This window comes from Anabrus simplex, chromosome 1, assembly GCF_040414725.1.
Source record: "Anabrus simplex isolate iqAnaSimp1 chromosome 1, ASM4041472v1, whole genome shotgun sequence".
NCBI lineage: Eukaryota > Metazoa > Arthropoda > Insecta > Orthoptera > Tettigoniidae > Anabrus > Anabrus simplex.
This window is the reverse complement of record NC_090265.1, coordinates 226,020,271-226,041,215: the sequence shown is the minus strand read 5'-3', so window position 1 is coordinate 226,041,215 and position 20,945 is coordinate 226,020,271. Positions and strand designations below refer to the sequence as shown.

Below are 20,945 nucleotides of genomic sequence, written 5' to 3'. Positions count from 1 at the left end.
ATTGTTCTTTTCTAAAGTCACCTCTGTAGTATGGGATTAGCCCTTGCATTAGTGGCCTAGAGCCAAATTAGGTTTTAAAACAAATGCATTAGGAGTGCAGTTCGCCTCCTCTCAAATTGGTATTTTAGAGGCCAGGTAATTAATCTTTTCTCATTTAATAGGCCTCAGTAGGTTGGGTATCTTACCCCAGTGTTTATGTCCTTAGAGGACAGCTTGAGAGTCAAGTTTGGGGTGGTCTTTTATAGGCCAGAACATTGAAAGCATATTGCTCTTTTGAAATTTGATTTCTGTGTGCCTCGAGGAGGCTTTACTGTGTAATTTTGGAGCAAGTGCTCCTGGGCATGATTGGGGTCTTCTGCCTCTTTGTTGAATTCCTTTATATTGTAAAATTGGGCTAATTGTTCAAGTATTTGGGTTTGGCTCTCGGAGCCCATCCGGTAACTGTAATTGTACATTCTCGAATAGTGGCCTTGCTACTCTGTACCTGCCATGCTTGTTATTTTTTTGATTTTATAAAGAAAATATAACCTTGTTAAATTTTACATGAACTCTAATTTCGTAGCTTGAGACCCGTTCACACCCGCACCTTCTTTCACCTCTAACTACCACGGAATACTCCGTAACAATTATTATTATTATTATTATTATTATTATTATTATTATTATTATTATTATTATTGTCTCAGCCTGATACATGACTTTAACAATAGGAAATTGCCTGAGATGCAAGAGATCCTAATAACACCATTCCTTACGCAGTCGGTGCCCCTTGTGGATGGGGGCATAGAATATGTCTGCAGTATCCCCTGTAGGCGATTGATAGAGCTGACTCACAGGGATCTTTCAACTTGAGAGTGTAGGTTGGTAACCACATGGGACTTAACTGAGTATGGTATTGTTTTCACTTGTTAGGCCAGGCTTCTCTCTTTCATCTTTCCTAACTATTCTGACCCTGATGATTTTTGGATTTGCAAGGTCAAAGAAGTCTTTCACTTTTTTGCTTTTCATGGTCATTCTCATCTGTTTGCTGACAAGTTCAATCTTAGAAGAACTAGCCAGACTTCTCTTCTGATTAGAGATTGTACTTCTTAAGACACTAATCATAATATAAGAAACAATACCACCACAAGCCAGTAATGTCTTGATGGAATCAAACAAAATTAAGGAAAACATCCTTGAAAAGAAAGAAAAATGTTTTTATGATGTAGTAACTAGAAGAGAAGAATTGATTTATATTTGATGCACCGCTCCAGTTCCTCCAAGAACTCCTCTAAACTGCATATACTTAGATAAAATATTGCACTCCAATCTCCAAGCCAAGTCTGATTGTCATGATTCTGTCATTTACCTGGTAAACTTTCACCATGTACTGTACCAGGTCTTTCCTCACAACAAAACCTACTCCATTATTGAACTTTGCACCTCCACTCCAAAACAACTGAAACCCCTTCCTTAATCTCTTCAGTCATTTTATAGACTATTAGTACAATGGGCTCACCACACCCAAAGGCATTTTATACCTATTGCATGTATTCAGTCTCTGTGAATTTTACAGCTGAAGACATGGAGGAGACGGTACACATCAAGGTTGAGCCAGAATTGCTTGAGGAATGTAAATTCAACCAGACTACATTTGAGGTAAGCATAATTATTCTTCTCACTATGCAGAATACCATGAAATTAATGTATTTATTCTCTCATTCACACATTCACTAATGTTGTATCATTATGGACTATAATCATTGTTGTTATCACCCCACACACCTATAGTTTTGTGAAATAATTTTGATATCATCTGTTGTCATATTACGTGTATTAGGACTTCTAGGTGTAATTGTGGTTAGTATATATTAACCCATTGAACTGCAATTTTTCTTGAAAATAAATATACAGTAATTGCAATTTAATCTGACTTAAAAGAGATCACTTTTGCTACAGCAAGTTAACACACTGAAACACAGTTCACATTCTAACAATAGTTCAACACAGTGTGGTAGATCTTAAAACACTCATATACATGCAGTGCCACCTTACACTTATCACATCCATAGCGGGATTCACCCCTGTTCTTTCCCTTGGGATTTTTTCCTCTGGAGTCATAGCAGACTTCGCAAGAAAAGCCACAGTGAGAAGATGAAGAGATTTTGGGAGAAGGAAAAGTCAACGACATCAGCTAAATAAGTTTAATTGCGCTCAATAGTTGGGCATAAGGAAATAATAATAATAATAATAATAATAATAATAATAATAATAATAATAATAATAATAATAATAATAATAATAAATACAAGACTGACAAACCGGATCAATACCTTCTTTCAGCAGAAGAAAAACTATGGGGCTTGGAGAACTGAACTCTGTGGTAGCAAGAAGATTACACCACATATTATTTGGTACATTGTCTGTTTGTGTACACGTTCAGTTTTCTAGGTTATGCACACGCCCACCTGCGTTCCCGTCTTCATTTTCTTCAATAATGTCATCTAATTCTTCGGAATTACTAATGCTAACGTCACTTGAAGGAAATTCAGTATCACTTTCATCGGAAAAACCGTCATTGACATCGCTTTCCTCCAAAAAACGTAATATTCGAGCTTCATCCGACTCGGCCATGACGTTGACTTTACCTTCACTAAAGCTTTACGCGGCAATTTACTCGATCGTATTTAGACTCTTTGGCGGCAAAATACGTAGCTGAAGGGCAAAGATAGCTGAAATACGATTACCAACATCTCATAGACATGTTGGGATTGCAAAAAAATATCGATATGTATCCTTGGAAACCTCAACAAAGCAATAAAGAGGGTGGACGGAAATTTCCGTCATTGCATTTATGGCAACCCGCGGACAATGACGGAAATTTCCGTCATTGCAAGGCAATGGGTTAAGTAGCTCGAGACTTGAAATGAAGCATTGTTTGTGCATTTACCTCAGGTCAGTATAGCCTTCTTCAGGTAGCAGATAGGGACTATCTTCCCAGTTTCAGAGTGCACTGACCTGGTGTGTAACATCTGTTAAGGGTCACAGCTCAGGGTTACGAGTGAAGACCTCAACAGCATCTGTGGTGGAAAAGGTAGATTGCAGTACAGTGGAGATGGCAGAAGAGGCAGCCCTGGAGTTGGGGATAAATATAAAATCTAAAGAGACCTTGGGCAGGTGAGGGTCTTTGGGAGGGCTGATGGTCTCTTGGTGGAGGTAATACCACAAAAGTGCAACTAGCAGCATCTGCACTCCATATTAGGAGCTGCTTGACATCTGTTTCGCTATGTTAGGGGTGACCTGATAGAATCCTGGCAATAGGTATAAAATGTCTTTGGGTGTGGCGAGCCCATTGTATTAATAGCCTGTAAAATGATTGAAGAGATTGAGGAAGGGGTTTCAGTTGTTTTGGAGTGGAGGTGCAAACAGCAATAATGGAGCATGTTTTATTGTAAGGGAAGACATGGTACAGTACATGGAGAAACTCCTCTAGACTCTCTTCAACATTACCTGCCCGAGGTGCATGTACTTGGATAAAATCTTGCACTCCACTCTCCAAGCCAAGTCTGATTGTCATGATTCTGTCATTTACCTGGAAGAGTTTTTGGAGGAACTGGAGAGGTGCATCGAAGATAAAGAATTGGTGATAACGGTAGAAATGAATGCCCACATAGGAACAGACAAGCAAGGTATAGAAGAAATAATTGGTCCTTCCAGTCATGGAAATAAAGGTGAGCTACTACTAGATTTTTGTGAGAGGAATGGGTTAATAGTAGGCAATACTGTACATGGTTCAGAAAAAACAACAGCCAAAAAGTATCTAGATATGGATGGGGACAAAGTAGAACAAAAACAATTATTGATCTAATTTCAGTTGAGAGAGAGAAAGACAGTTGGAAGATGTGACAGTGATGCCAAGAAAAGATTTTGAGGGAGGCCATAAAATTGTAGTAGCTAAATTAAGAGTTAGTAAAATAGTGAAATTAAAAGTGACAAGAGAAAGAAAAATAAAGGTATTGAAATTAAGCACTCATGATAGAGTTGGGAATAGAACTAAGCATAGCAAAACATGCTTTTATGATGCCACCTTATTCCCATTCTGTTACATATAGAACACTCAAATTTTACACATGCATTATATAGTTCTTCTTTAACCGAAAACAAAACAAAAAGTATGGCATGATTTACACATTCATTTCAAAAAAAATATTCATGTGTAAAATATTATTTTTTAATACATTTATCTCTAAAGGTACACTTCTCTGAAACCATTGAACCAATTGAAGTAATATTAGTTGAGGTTATCCACAGGGATAATAGTTATATAACAGGTGAACAATATCTTGAAAATAAATGAAAAAAATATTTTACACATGTAATTTAATTTAAACATCTTTTTCTGGAAATGAATGCAAAAATCATGCCACTGTTGTTTTGTGTTAAAGAACTATATAGTGCATGCATACAATTTGAGTGTTCTATGTGTAATGGGGTGGGAATAAGGTGACATCACAAAAACATGTATTGTTAAGGCTGTTCACAACTCTACCATGTGTACTTAAAAGAAAAGGGAGCACAAAAGAAGTTCCAACAAGAACTGAAAAAACAAATTCCTAAAAGAGAGGTTGCCAGCGTTGAAGAGGAATAGGCCAAGTTCAAATAAGGAATGGTGAAATGTGCAGAAGATACATGTGGTAGAAAATCAGGGAAAAAGAAGGAAAATGAGACACCCTGGTGGAATAACAAAGTAGGGAATACAGTGAAAGAAAAACAAAAAGCATAGAGGAGCTGAATAGGAGGCCAAAATACGGAGAGTAGACAAAAGTATCATGAAGCAAAGAAGGCATGTCAGAAGATTGTACAGGAAGAGAAACAGAAGTGGTGGGAAAACTTCACAGAAACCTTGCAAGAGGATGTTAAAAGAAGTAAGAAAGTGTTGTATGGATTGGTTAAAAGCAAAATAAACAGGAGAGAAGATACAAAATTTTTAAGGACAGATACAGGACAAATTTTGACACAAAGAGAGGATATTCTCCAGCATTGGGAGGGGTATTTTGCTAAATTACTTAATATCAAATTCAAAGATCTGGAGGAAGAGGAACAACATGAAGAAGAAATGATGGAATAAAACCAGAATGAAGATATGACAGTGTTGGAAATAGAAGGAGCTATAAAGATGAGCCAGCCCTGCGGTGTAGGGATAGCATGCTTGCCCTGTACCCGGAGGACCCAGGTTTGATTCCTGGCCAGGTCAGAGATTTTTACCTGCATCTGAGGGATGGTTTGAGGTTCACTTAGCCTACGTGATTGCAATTGAGGAGTCTAGAAAGCCAAGAATAATGGCCGAGAGTATCCATCGTGCTGACCGCACTACACCTGGTAATCTGCAGGCCTCCGGGCTGAACAGTTGGCGCTTGGTAGGCCATCGCCCTTCGGGGCTGTTGTGCCATGGGGTTTGGTTTATAAAGAAGATGAAAAGTGGCAAAATTTCGAGTGATATGGAAGAAAAAAGAAGTACCAGAAGATTGGAGGAAGGGCCTTATAATCCCAGTATTTGAGAAGGGTGATGATAAAGAATGTAGCAACTATAGGGGAATCATCCTTATTTCACAAGTAGCAAAGATCCTCGAGAGGATATTAGAGGGAAGACTGAGGATGAAAGTAGAAAAGGAAATGGAGGAAGAACAATATGGATTTGGAAGAGATAGATCAACCTTTGGTTTAATTTTTGCTTTAAGGAACAAGATGGAGAAAAGATGGGAGTTCAGAAAGGATTTAGTGATGACATTTATAGGTATTGAGAAGGCATATGACAGTGTACCATGACAACTGGTCTGGGATGCATTGATAAGAAAGAAGGTAGGCAGAGCAGAAGTACAAATTATCAAAGCCATGTGTGTAAGTAGTGTGAAGACTAAGGTAGGACAAACAAACTGGTTCAGTTCAGAAAAAAGACTTCGACAAGGGAGTGTATCTCCTCTATGCTTCATCACAGTCAGGGATGAAATCCTCTAGAATGTACAACAAAACAATGGGAAGCAAAGAAACAAAGGCCTTACATAGTAACATACCTGCCAAGTATTCCGGTTTTTCCATAAAATGTACTGATTTTGAGTGTGTTTTATTGTTGTACGTGTTGTACGGATGAATAACGTTATTGTACGGATTTTGAATATCCACACTTGTTTTCGCTTTCTGCATCCAAATCGGTTTCGTTTGACTCTCGATAGTAGCTGGTAATATGAGATGCAGTGTCTGAAATTCGACCGGTGAATGTACCGATAATTGTCGTCGGCTGTAACTCGATCTGAGTATATGTAATCACATTATCAATCATCACTGTACCGAGCTCAATAGCCGCTTAAGTGCGGCCAGTATCCAGTAATCGGGAGATAGTGGGTTCGAGCCCCACTGTCGGCAGCCCTGAAGATGGTTTTCCGTGGTTTTCCATTTTCACACCAGGCAAATGCCGGGGCTGTACCTTAATTAAGGTCACGGCCGCTTCCTTCCAATTCCTAGGCCTTTCCTATCCCATCGTCGCCATAAGACCTATCTGTGTCGATGCGACGTAAAGCAAATAGCAAAAAAAAATCATCACTGTGCTTTGGTCACCTGTTCGACTTCAACTGCTACTTTATTCACTAAGATTTTCCTAAACAAGTAACAGGCTATGTTTTTGCATCTGTCTTTGTATTGGGTTGCTCATGCCATTTGATTAACTTGGTTGCTGAGAAAGGTGCAAGCAGTTTGCCTGTTAAAGTTGATGAATTATTAGTCAACATCTTCTAATATTTAGAAAGAGTTGTAAGAGGAAGGAACGCCTTAAGAAATTCCAAGAGCTTCACAACAAGTAAATGAAGAATGTACTGAAACATGTTTGCACAAAATGGCTATTGTTAGGAAGATGTCTGCATAGAAATCAGTGAAAAGTAGCAGGCTGTAAATATATATATAACAACTTCAGTAACTGCGTCGTGCTCCGTAGCAGCTAGAAAGCTTTGTTTGTGAGTGGGTGCGAGTAACATTGGCGGTAGTTCTGAAACTCGTGGAATCGTGTGACGAATTTGTAAGCGATTTAGTATTTTTAGTGGTGTTCGTCATGAGTTTAACTAAGAAACGATATTATCAATCTTTTAGGGAGGCATATTTTGCTGAATTTCTTTGTTTCATACGATCACGGAAAGGTGAAACATTCGCATTCTGTTCGATTTGCTTGTGTGATATAAATGTTTCTCACGGAGGTAGAACAGAATTAGTAAATCACATTAAATCTGTTAAACATGTCTCCAATACAAAATTTTGAGGATTGCAGTCTGAAAATTAATTCGTTTTTTACCTTTCCTGGAGCCGACCTTGATATAATAAGAGCGGAATGCTTGTTCACTTCATTTTTAATTGAACATAATATCCCGTTAGCTGCTGCCGATCATGCTGGTGCTCTGTTTAGGAAAATGTTTTTAGGTTCAGGAATTGAAAAAAAAAAAAGCTGTGGTTGTACAAAAACCACACACATTTAGAAAGAAATGGCTACGGATTGAAGAAGTGAACTTGTTGGTTACATGCAACGTAAACCATTTTCCTTACCGAGCTCGATAGCTGCAATCGATTAACTGCGGCCAGTATCCAGTATTCGGGAGATAGTGGGTTCGAAACCCACTGTTGGCAGCCCTGAAGATGGTTTTCCGTGGTTTCCCATTTTCACACCAGGCAAATGCTGGGGCTGTACTTTAATTAAGGCCACGGCCGCTTCCTTCCCAGTCCAAGCCTTTTCCTGTCCCATCGTCGCCGTATGACTTATCTGTGTCGATGCGACGTAAATCAATAGCAAAAAAAAAAACCAACATTTTCTTTAGCTATGGGTGGGAACAATAATAGTAATGCCAAGCTTTGCCCTATTGTCGTCACCTGTTTTGTGGCAAAGCAAAAAAAGATAGACGTAATATTGATAATTTGTTAATTTCACAATTAGAGTGTTACAAAATACCAATTCAAAATTGTGTAGCTTTCTGTTCTGACAGTGCTCCAGTCAGGATTGGAAAGAGGAATGGAGTTGCTGCTGTTTTAAGGGAAGCACAGTCATCTGTCTTTGTATTGGGTTGCTCATGCCATTTGATTAACTTGGCTGCTGAGAAAGGTGCAAGCAGTTTGCCTGTTAAAGTTGAAATGGCGTATGGCTTTTAGTGCCGGGAGTATCCGAGGACAAGTTCGGCCCGCCAGATGCAGTTCTTTTGATTTGACGCCCTTAGGTGGTCTGCGCATTGTGATGAGGATGAAATTATGATGAAGACGACACATACACCCAGCCCCGTGCCAGCGAAATTAACCAATTAAAGTTAAAATTCCTGACCCTGCCGGGAATCGAACCCGGGACCCCTGTGACCAAAGGCCAGTACGCTAACTATTTTGCCATTGAGCCGGACACCTGTTAAATTTGATGAACTATTAGTCGACATCTTCTATTATTTAGAAAAGAGTTCCAAGAGCTTCACAACAAGTAAACGAAGAAGATACTGAATCGTGCACAAGATGGCTATCGTAAGGAAGGTGTCTGCAGAGGCTGTTAGAGCAATGGGATCCACTACTGGGTTTCTTTAAGGATGAGGTGCTTGTTAATGCTCATTGTGCATCAACTACTAGCTTAACATAATTTACGATCCCAAAAGCCGAGCCTGGTAGTTCCATAGACCATGAAAGGAAAACTACTGTTTCGTCAGAATTGGTTGCTCCCAAAAGATTTTCATCTGACACTCCTGTGCTAAAAAATAAGAACATTATTCAAAATCGTGAAAAACATTTTGTATGGTTCTGTCATGAAGCTTAAAGAATGCATACTGTGTCTTCCTGTATGCTGTCATTCCTTTGTTTGAGAATCTCAATTCTACTCTTCAGAGTGCTTCCCCTCACATTCATAATCTACTAGAACTAATGACGTACCTGTTAAAGCAGCTGCTTTCCAGATTCGTTAAACCAAAAGTGATCAAAAGTTCCCTTTTATTAAAATTTCCATACCATTCTATTGAGAATCGGAGAGATAATGATGAGTTAGTCATTGGCATTGAAACAATGAACTTCGTGGAGAAACTTAATGATAGAGATAAATCGGAATTCTTTTCTTCTGCCAGGGGTTACTTCTGCACAGCATGTGATTATATTATTAACAAGTTCCTTCTCAATGATGGAGTACTGAAACATGCAAAGGTTGCAAATGTTTCGAAAATTGAAGATGTTCAGTTTTCTTCTGTACAATTCTGTATAGAAAGATTTCCATCATTGCTGCCGAGAAAGGACAGTTGTCGGTTGAGGATGCAATGAATGTGCTTCAGAACCAATTTGTAGCTCTTCAGATTGATGACTGTGCTACTGTTGAGCGTGAGAATCTGACAGATGACACCAAATGGGCTCGCTTGATGAACATTTGTGGAGCTGATGATGTTCCTAAGTATGAAAAGATAACCAGGCTAATGCTTTCTGTTCTGACTCTACCGCACAGCAATGCTGAGTGTGAATGTGTGTTCAGCCTGGTGAAAAAGAACCAGAATCAGTTTAGGTCCTAGATGTCAAATGAAATTCTGGATTGTATTTCTGTTTTGATAACCAGAAGTACTGGTCCCTGTTACTCGAGTAGTTTTTCTCCAGAATTTCTGAAGAAAGCAAAGAAAGCAACTTGTTTGCATCTGTCCTCTCCAACCTGTGATGGATAATAGCCTGCATACTGGCAAGTCAGAAATGTGGTGCATTAAATTCGGCTTTGTTGGTGGTGGGATCTTAGCTGCAGATATCTGAGGCGTGCAGTGTGGTAGTGTAACGAAGGTCATGGGAAGTGACTCCATGGCTTTTAACTAAAGAAAGATCATGAGCCAGACATCTGTTTATGGAATACAGTTGATTTGCGCATAATAGGGTTTAAGTGAATTACCTGATATTACTGAAATACGGCAAATTAGAAATGCAGCCATTAGAATCAGCATTGTTGGTGGTGGGACTTTAGCTGCAGATATTGGAGGGGTGCAGTGGTATAGTGAAGGTGATGGGAAGTGACTGTGTGGCATAGAGCTGTAGTAGAAACTTTACAAGACATGTGTTCGGGATGTGCAGAGTCTTGTTTGATTGTTGTTGCAGTGTGTGTAGGTTTTCTGTAGATTTTATATTTGAATGGGGATGGAAGTCTGGTGATAGTAAGGTCTAAAAAATTGATGGCATTATTGACTTCAGATTCTAGTGTAAATTTAATATCTGCGTCAATGTTATTAAGGAGTGCTAAAGTAGTAGCTGAATCTGTAATACGTTGGTCCAAAATAATAAATGTGTCATCTACATATCTTGACAAAAAAGGTATGTTATTAATTATTGCATCTTTATTTATTTTTATGTTTTCTAAAAAATCCAAATACATTTCAGCTAAAATACCAGAAGCTAGTGAACCCATGGCTAGTCCGTCTTGTTTATATATTATCTTGTTGAATGTGAAGTAGTTTTTATTGATTAAGGGCTTCAAAATGGACATAAAATCAGATATTTCTAGCTGGCTTAGTTGACTGGGTGTATACATTTCGAGGGATAATATGTAAAAGCTTTTCTGGCTTGATTCTTGTATACATGTTAGTGATATCAAACGATTGTATAGAGTGGTATGGTTGCAGTTTAAAGTTATCTAGTTGTTTAATGAGTTCTAATGTATTCTTAATGGATTTATTTGACTGAAAGGTGTAATGTTTTTTAAGTAATTATTGGATAAATTGTTGGACACTCAGAAATACATCCTTTCTGCTAACCTACATTGAAAAAAGTAAACTTATTAGAATGAACCCAGGATTACCTATCGTCAAAGCACAACTTAAAATTCGTAAAACTGGTGTCCCTACATGACCAGTTGTAAACTTTAGACCAAGTCCCTTGTATAATGCAGCACAATTTTGGCATATGCAGATAATATTGATTTAATCGCAAGAACACCAAGATCATTGAAAGAGTTTTTCACAAGCCTCGAAATAGCAGCAAGAAAGATGAATTTACAGATTAATGAAGGAAAAACTAAGTACATGCCCTTAACTAAGAAAGACTACCCTAGAGGGTGAGGGTCTACATCCATAGAAATTGGCTCGTATAAGTTTGATGTTGTGCGTAGCTTTACCTACCTTGGATCGGAAGTTAATTCCAAGAACAATGTTAGTTCTGAAATCCAAAAACATATACTGTCTGCTAACAAGTGCTATCATGGCCTTAGAAAACATCTGAAGTCTAAGCTGCTGTTCAGGAAAACTTAAGTCCTGATGTATAAAGTTTTATTAAAGCCTGTATATACATATGGTGCTGGGACCTGGACACTCTCAAAATCTGATAAAAGACAGCTCGGTATATTTGAAAGAAGGATTTTGAGGCAAATTTTTGGGCCAGTGGAAGAAAATGGTGTTTGGAGAAGAAGATATAATCATGAATTGTATAATTTATATAACGAACCAAACATTGTTAACTGTATAAAGATCAGAAGGTTGGAGTGGGCAGGACATGTGCTGTGTGCTAATGACAGAATGATAAAGAAGATATTTAATGCAGTGCCAGAAGGAAACAGGAAAGTTGGCAGACCAAAGTTAAGGTGGGAAGAAGGGGTGAGAGAGGATGTAAAGATAATTGGAATTAAGAATTGGAGGAGCTCTGCACGTAACAGGAAAGAATGGGGAAAACTTCTTCAGAAGGCAAAGGCCCATAAAGGGCTGTCGCGCCAATGATGATGTTGAAAAAACTTTTAACAGAACTTCTTAATAAGTACTCTGTTTGTAAACACCAAGTTATCAGTGATTTATAGACTTAATCAGTCTATTCTGCTTATATTAGATATATTTATATTTATAATCTTGACTCTATTTCTGTTAGTCCAAGTTGAAAGTTTCACACAATTTTATTGCATATATTTTTGAGGAACGATCTTTGATTAAGTATCTGGTTGCTTCTTTTAGCCTATCAAATGTGACTACAGTGCCTGTCTATTTTAAAAAATGAATCAAGCTGTTTAATGAATATAAATATTATACTTATTTACGACTGATAAAAACTGATAATTATCTATATTTTACCACAAGTATATAGTATAAAAAAATTTAACATGTATTTAATTATATAATTGCTCCGGTGTACACCTCAGTATAAAAAATGGTTATCAACGTAATAATGACTATCAGCTAACATTTTTAAAACAACTTTAGCCTTTACATGAGTATTTTTTAAATTACTGATAGGGTTTAATTATAAGAGTTATATTTCAATGTATTTTTTATGTCTTTGTAAAGTTTTTCCTGAGTTGATGATGACAAACATTATTGTCGAAACCGGTTCCTTAAGTTTGAGTAAACGAATTGTGATGATTTAACAGATATGTAGAATCTATCACATATTTTTAGTATTGAATAGGTGGATCTTATTACCTCCTTTTGTTATTATGTGATTAAATTTTGCCGCCTGGAAATACCTCCATAAGTAGTCCACCATTTCCAGAGTACTTTTCAAGGTTACTCTCAATGATTCCAATGTTCTTGAAGAGGCAAATGTGTTTTTCTGAGATGTAATGTTTTCTGAAAATTAAAACAACATTTTGAGTGACGGAGAACCTTTATAAAGCCCTTTGATGGGCAGTGTGGAGTTAAGGGCATCTACAAGATTATTGATTTCTCGTGTGAAAATTTCTGTGTGTTCACTATCACTGAATTCATTAAGCTTAATTTCTCTAAACAGTTTTATTGTGTCGGCTACACTATTACTAAATAACTGAAAAGCTAACCTGGCGTTCATCCTCTGAAATGAGGTTGGGTCTGTGTGTGAGGATGTTATCTTAGGACAACTTCGAAGACCAGCAAACTCAGGAGAAGTGCCAATTTGATATAACTGTCTATAAGAGTTGTAATTCACCTCTTTACGTTTATATAGGAAAAGAACGTTATCGTGGAATTACTTGCATATGCACTTCAAAGTATGCACAAAATCAGAAAATGCCCACACTCACCTTTGATGATCTGCCAGGTTTTCAATGGAGCATTTTATTTAACTCATTGGCATACTTTGCCGCCTGCCAGGTGGCCGCGCATGAAGTGACCATTCATACACAGGCGCTTCACAGGCGGTCTACTGAGCGGTAAGCTGTCTGCAACTAGTTCAAGCCTTCTGTCCATAGATGGCATGACATGCAGTATACCGTCTGAAGGCTGAGGATCTGCTCTCTCTCTGGAAGTTGGAACGAACATTGTAGATTGCGTCATGCAGCAGGCAATCGCTCTCCAAGTAGGGTGATTACCCGCTTAATCAGCAGAAGTGGCCGGCCCTAGTAAACATTATATTACAAAGAATAAAATCGAACGTATAGTATGGGATAGTCAGAGTGAATTGCGCAGTGATATGGTTTTAGAAAATTATACGTTTTTATTTACTAGCAGTGAAAGTTACATCAGAATAACAAAAAATTTCACGTGAGAGTGATGACGCGTTTGAAAGTGACAGTGATAATGAAGTTCATACTGTCTATAAAAAGACAAAGGAAGATGGCTGGAAATGGAATAAAACAGGCGATAAACCATCCAAATATGATTTTATATGAAATTCTGGAATGAAGCCCATCATAAACAGGACCCTCCCTCCAGGTCCCTCCACTCTACACATTTCTCAACATGTGATTCTCAACTCTTTATGGGATGAGATAGCTACTGAAATAAACAGTTTTGCCAATCAGTTATTCACAGAAAAAAATCCCAACTCACCCTGTATGAGTTCACTGGGCACATTTCACAAGTTTTATAACCCCAAACCAGGCCGTGACTGTGTTGAAAGCAAGACTGGCAAGAAAAGTGTAACAAGATACGACTCTGAAAGTATTTGGTGGCTTTGCATTTCCTGGAGTGTTTTAGGGTGTTTCATACCATTAAAACTTACAAAAATTGTTCCTCTGGGTGCTGCACTTCATCACATCAAACAAGGGTATGATTAAAATTCAGTATGTTGCAGATTACATGTATAAATCATAGTAGTGTAAAACTGTACCTTATGCATGAAAAAAATGGAATATATGTGCATGCTCAGTACATTAAAATTAGTATGTCAATAGGTTAATCTCTTCTCTGAAATTCTTCTTTTACACTGACTTCCATCACACGTAAAACCAGGACATTGTTCCATTTGAATTATGATCTGAATTATTATTTTTGACAATAGCTCACCAGGAGTTGCATTCTTGCTAGTATACACTGCTACAGGCTGGATCCAGCTGTGCAACAAAGGGACAAACAAATACAAGCGCGTGATTGGCAAGGACATTCTTTTTGTCGTAGGGAGTTTCATCTCCTACATCAACAAACCCGTCAACTGTCAGTGTAGTTGTATTAAATCTAATGTCTTCTCTCAGTTTCACTTCATCAAAAATCATTATTCCTGGTTGCTTGTTTTTGTCTTGCTCATTTAAGTAAATATCTGTAATTGCATTTGTACCGGGCGGTACACCTCCACACCGCTAATTCAAACATTGCGCCAGTTGAAACTCCTCTACTGGAGGAAGCCTGAACTTTAACAACCACATTAATTCTAAGATTTCTCAGAAGATGTCCCTGCTATAAATTTTGAAGTGTTCTGAACTATGTCAGTTTCGATTCGTTTTTGTTTTCTCTGTAGTAAGAAGTGTGAACATTCTCTCCTAGATGGCACTGCTTAAGAACTACAATTGTGCACCCTAGTGCGAAGTGAAGGAACTTTTTTTGAAGAAATTTTGTAGTCATAAGTTTGTTCTTTGTTAAATTTCTTTCAGTTATTTTTTGGGTTGGCAGTATAACCCTTCTCTTTCCACTTTTTGAATTTAGCCAATCCCGAATTTCTCGAATTAATTATTACCAATAACGTATATCTTCTCCGATATGGAGATGTTGCTTTATGCTACCCAATAAAATTGAGGGGGTGTGGGTTCTCATTCTTGAAAGATCTTGAATGTTCCACGAGGGTATTTAAACTGCTGATTTTCTGGTCTCCGGGCCACTTCAGTAACATCTATCCTAGTGTGATTATGTAGCAGGGGGCGGGAAGCGCCTCTTTCTTCGGGCAGCAGTTCATCCATAAGGTAATGGCCTTTTAATAACTTCTTTTCTTGCTAGCTCAGTAGTTTAACCCTCGGGGCAGGTTCGAAACTTTTATCATGTAACTTTCCTTTAAAATGTAAAAGACACTTGGTATAAATGCTGTCTCTTTAACTACAAATTGGGATAGAGAGTGCCTAACCCTCTCGAGCTCCCACTCATATTGTTTTGAGGTGACTACGTTTTCATAACAGTTTCCCTTCTCTTCGTAATGTAATAAAGTTTTCCTATCGTGTCACCTCCGTAGTATGGGATTAGCCCTTGCATAAGTGGCCTGGTGCCAAATAGGTTTTAAAAAGGTGTATTAGGAGTGCAAGTTACGCCTCCACTCAAGTTGGTATTTTGGGGCCATGTAATTGTCCTGTTTCTTTACTGAATAGGCCTCAGTAGGTTGGGTATTTTTATCCCTGTTCTTGTGTGCCTGGAGGGCAGCTTGAAGGAGGAGTTTGGTGTGGCCTTTGAATAGGCTTGAACTTTGAGAGCGGGTTGCTCTTTCTTAAATTTGGTTTCTGTGTGCCTCGAGCAGGCTTAACTGGGTAATTGGGAGCTAGTGCTCCTTGGCATGATTGGGGTTTTCTGCCCCTTTGTTGAACTTTGTACATAGGTAAAGTTGGGCTCATTGCTCAAGGATTGCGTGTCTGGGGGCTCGAAGCCCAAATCCATGAACAAATTGCAATTGTACATTCTTAATTTGTTGATATGCTGCTGAGTACCTGTCATACTTGTTATTTCTTGATCTTGAAAAGAAAATATAACCTTTGTTAAATTTTAAATTAACTTTAATTTCGTAAGTTGAGACCTATTCATCCCAGCACCTTCTTTCACCTCTGCCGGTCCACAAAACATTGTAACAGCATTCATGACATTTCCTTTAACACCATAATTTTATTTTAACCCTTTTCATAGCTGTCTCAAATGAGCTTCGGTATTGAGAGGAAATAACTCATGCTTCAAACAATGTCTGTAACCCTTAGGGGATTTGATTTTCAAAAGCAAACTATCTGATATAAATTCATTAGAATAGCGCATACCTTTGGGGCTGGTGATACATTTTTTTAACGTTGTGTCCACAATTATTTTTTGTTTTCTGCTAAGGAACTTAAGACTGTCTTCAGCTTCACTTGACACATTGACTTTATTTGCAGTCAGCTTTAATCTAGCTTTGCATGCAACTAATTTCTTTTTGGTTCTAATTAAATTTCTACCAAGGTTTTTAACTTGTCTCCTCAAATTTAGAATATTTCTAGGAACATCAACGTCACTATCGGCTACTTTACAGGGCAAACTCAGACTAGGTTCTTTTATTTTTACATTTTTATCACTATTAAGTGTTTTAGATGTAGAGAGAAAATTTTGTTCATTATACTCTAAGCAACTACTGTTAATATTGTCATTGCCAACATGTTCTTTGAGTTTCAATGGGGGTTTTCAAATTTTCAGGATGGTAAGTTTGGAAAAATGTGAGGGATAGCTCCTGGATTTAAGCTCCACCTTATTCTTGGAATTTCAACTTTTCCTCCATTAATAATAAACGAGTCTACCTTAATAATAAGATCTTCCGAAAAATGACACTCACAAATCCTAGACTTACACGTAAGCTGCATGTCCTTTCTTGGGATCGCTCTAGCCCACTCAGAGAAATGCTCCTCATTTTCGGGTGGTGAGAAGAAATGTTTACCTTTACCTGACCTGTAACCAGATTGACACCCTGGCACAAAGCACGATGGCATTTCCACACTCACTGTATTCCAAAATATAGTTATTATACTCAAGAAATCACTCCTGGTACAAGTAAAAATGTGCGCACCCAGTGTAAACAATGCCAACTGTTCATCCAAAGCGATCGTTGCGCTGCAGTGGCAAATCTCCACACTGTAGCCACTAATTTCTCCATTGCTGTAAGGGAAAGAGAGTCAAAGTGCTCTCACTTCCACTTTCTTTTTGCTATGTTTTCTATATACCCTCCTTACAATAACTGTCAAAATATTCACTTGATATATGTCATAAGAAGGTAATAGTTAGGATGTCACAAGCACATTCTTATTTGCTCATTTGGCTTTCACATCACTACCAGTTCTGCATTCTGGCTTGTTGACTCTGTGGATGCTTTTGACGAAATTAATTACAGTTTTACTGGTTGCACCCTAAATAATACCTTGTATTCATCATCTTGTAGTACCAAATTCTTCAAAAACTTTCTTATATAACCATGCTGGCTTATTATTACAGTCAAAGTGATTATTTGCAATTAAAAAAAGAACAAGAATTATATGAGTATAGTATTGTGTTATGTTGCTGCCATATGTTACTAGCTGTCTTATTATTCCTTCTTTTAGATTGATGGTAGTTCTGAGAATGGGAATTTTGCTTTCGTTAAGTGTGAAATGGCGTGTGAAGAAGAAGTTGACGAGGAAGATTCCTTGGTAAGTCAACTTAAAATAAGATGTTTTGTGTCCACATATTCTGATTGAGATGGCCCCTAGATGATATTAAACTTATTGTACATTATTGAAGGTTAAGTGCAATAATATTGACCATGTGTAATGTTGATTGAAAGGATCAGCGATACTGTTGAGTGTATCACCTTTTTTTTTAAATATATTATGCCATCTGAAAAATGTTGTGCTGTCTGTAGGTAGCATAACACAATATTTTGCCAGTTGTTCATGAGAAGCCGTGGAGTTCTAGTTGCCTCCATCACAGAGCACCATCTTTGTTCTTTGTGTGTGTGTGTTTTTTTTTTTTTGTAATTTTCAGTTTCCATGAACCTACTACGCTGGCGTAGCAGGGGGAGAGGTGATACTCCCACGTGGCGGATAGGGGAGTCCTAACCTGCTTGCCGGCGGACTTGAGGGAAATAAAATACCTCTCGCGGACCAAACACACTACCCCTTGCGGGTGGGGGGGCGCACATGTAGAATACACCCGTGGTATCCCCTGCCTGTCGTAAGAGGTGACTAACAGGGGCCCAAGGGATCTCAACTTGGGAGTGTAGATTGGCGACCATGGAGCCCTTAGCTGAGTCTTGGCATTGCCTTCATTTACTTGTGCCAGGCTCCTCACTTTCGTCTATTCTGTCTGACCTCCCTTGGTCAATTCTTTTCCGACCCCAACGGTATTAGAGCATTCGAGGCCTAGGGAGTCTTTCATTTTCACGCCCTACGTGGCCCTTGCCTTTCTTCGCCCGTTCCTTCATCTTTCGAAGTGATGGATCCCTTCTTTCTTCTTCTTTTCTCTCTCTCTCTTTACCCCCTGTGGGTGGGGGACGCAGACGAATAATATACCCGCGGTATCCCCTGCCTGTCGTGAGAGGCGACTAAATGGGGCGACCAAGGGATGATTGAATTAGAACCATGAAACTTTTGATTCGTACCATCACGCGGGGAACACCATGGGTTGCCTGTACTTGTGAGTAGTACCACTATATTAGGTATGAAATAGGTTTGTGATTAATAGCAGTAAAGAGGCTGACCTGGGGGTTTCCAGTACCCATGCGTCGTACCCATGTGAGCAACACCGCAGGTCTGGGCGTAGCCTGTGAGTTGTACCACTGTATGAACGACACTGTGGATCTGCGTTACCTGTGATTAATTCCCACTATGTGAGGAACACCACGGGATAGTACGAGTCCCTGTGGTTAGTACACCTAGGTGAGGAACCTTATCGGTTTACGTTGGCTATGAGTGGCGCCATTGTGTGAGAAACACCATAGGTCTGCGTTCCCTTTACGAAGTGCAATACTTGTGAGTAGTACCATCATGTGTGGAACACCGTGAGTCTTCACTACTGTTGATTAGTACCCCAACATGACAAATACCATGGTTCTACTTTACTCGCGACATGTACGATTCTGAGGGGCCTTAAACCTGGATTTTGGACCCCTTTGGACATCAAGCATCCTCGATTCAGGATTGTGCTTTATGAGTGGTCCCTTGGTCAGTAATAAATTATTTATGATCATTTTTTGAGTTGGATCCACTGTTTTTTTGTTTGCTCGTTTTTTTTTTTGTTTTTTTTTTTGTTCATGTTCATCCATTCCTTCTTCATGACTTTTTTTTTTTTTTTTAATTTTGGTCAGTGGATGATTTTGAATTTTTTTTTGTAATTTCATTTCGTACCATTAGGGGCCGATGACCGTGATGTTAGGCCCCTTTAAATAACAATCATCATCATCATCATCAGTTTTCAGTTTGACTCTTTGTTTCAATCCCATATTTTCTCCCTTATTCCTTTTGTCTTATTAATATGGTGTGAGTATGGAAAGTGAAGAAAGAGCCTTGAGATAATTGACAAGAAACTAGCATGGTTTATGCCTGATGTTAAATCAGTGGGAATAATTGCTGAATGATGTGCAACAGACTGGGGGTAAAATTAAGGAATGTCATCTGACAGAAAGCTGAATGTTTGAGTAAACACATTTAGTATGGACACTAGGGTACCAAGTGACTAGACTGATACAGTTTAGGAAAATAGTGGACAAACTTGTCACTTATGAATGTGCCCTTCTTTAATGATTTCAGAGTGAAATATTTACTGGATGATTGGGTTAGCAAGGTAGATGCTTATTCAAAACATTTTGCCTTTTGCAACAACGCAGGCCAAGTGCTCAATGATTCAATAGCCTAAAATAATTCTTTGTTTGTGAATAACTAATGATTTACAACTGTTCGGCTCTTCAGTCTGCCAAACTAACTTTGAGTAAATAAATTTATAAACTGCATGAAAAAGAAAACATATGGTAATAGTATTACACCTGCAAAAGAAACAAATTAATTAAAATAGATCAGCATGTTTCGTTCTTGAAAGAACATCATCAGATTTTATCAAATCACACTCATATATTTGGAAATAAATATTTCTGTTTATTTCTCTTTAAATACTTAGGAACTTGAAATCTGGAACTTATCTTAATGATGTTCTCCTTTGTCTCTACTCCAGCACTTACTGTGATGTTTTGAAAAACCACTACTCACTCTGTTTTTCCTCTTTTCCCCGAAAGCAGGTACCCTGTATGAATGGTAAACAAAAGTGTAATCACGCACATCTTAGCGATTCTCCCGTCAATGATTGGTACTACAGCCATAAAATATATAAAATGAGGGTGGCGTGCACCAACCAAGAGTAGTAAAGTACTCATGAAGTCAGCATTCGGCGACTTCCATACGAGAGTAAATATTTTAGTCCTTTCAGATACTCCTGGACTAAATTGCTACAAGAGTAAAATGTTGAAGAGCACCATCTTGTAGTATATTACTAAAGAAGTAAATAACGCACGAACATAGGTTAGAATTTACTCTCACGTCGTGCATGGAGTAAACTAGGTTTAGACTTGTTGACTAATGATAATATCATGCCGTATATGAGAGGAAAGACGTTTCAAACCTGTTTATGGATTACTTAGATTGTATTGATGATCTCGACGCAGAAAACGATGGGAAATGTAATAGTGCATACAGTGCGTGAAAGGCGAGAGCCGTATAATGTGCACACGGAGAGTTTCAGGAACGTTTTTAGTCTTAGGAAGGAATCCTTTACTTTCCCTCTAAATCTACTTGGAGATCACTTACAGCTGAATTCCTGTCTTAATTTTGTTGTATCTCTCAAATTACAGTTGCTGTGTGCCTTACGAGTGTTTCGTACCGGAACATTTCAGTACAGTTGCAGGTGATCTAATTAACGTTTACCCTCTTATCTTTCATTGTGTGGTTAAATCACTATTGAGGCTAAGAGGGAGGTACGCCTGCAAATGATGATGATTGTTCGGAAAATAAAAGGATATTCTTCATGTTGGCAGGTTTCCTCACATCGTGGGTGCAATTGACTGTGACTGCATGCATATTCCCATTTTTTGCCCTCCCGGTAACA

At 38.3% G+C, this 20,945-nt stretch overlaps 1 protein-coding gene across 7 annotated transcripts in view; it reads left to right on the top strand.

Annotated features, from left to right (window-relative positions):
• Positions 1-20,945, top strand: part of LOC136864279 (gastrula zinc finger protein XlCGF57.1) — a 231,976-nt gene that overhangs the window by 51,906 nt on the left and 159,125 nt on the right. For 6 of the 7 annotated variants that reach the window (XR_011017793.1, XM_067141109.2, XM_067141102.2 and 3 more), the window contains exons 3-4: positions 1,556-1,638; positions 17,417-17,503. Coding sequence is in view for 6 of the 7 variants with exons in the window: in XM_067141109.2 (XP_066997210.1) it covers positions 1,564-1,638; positions 17,417-17,503 (162 nt within the window). In the remaining variant the exon portion in view is untranslated. The remainder of the gene's footprint in view (positions 1-1,555; positions 1,639-17,416; positions 17,504-20,945) is intronic. The other variant, XM_067141073.2, reaches the window with a different exon arrangement.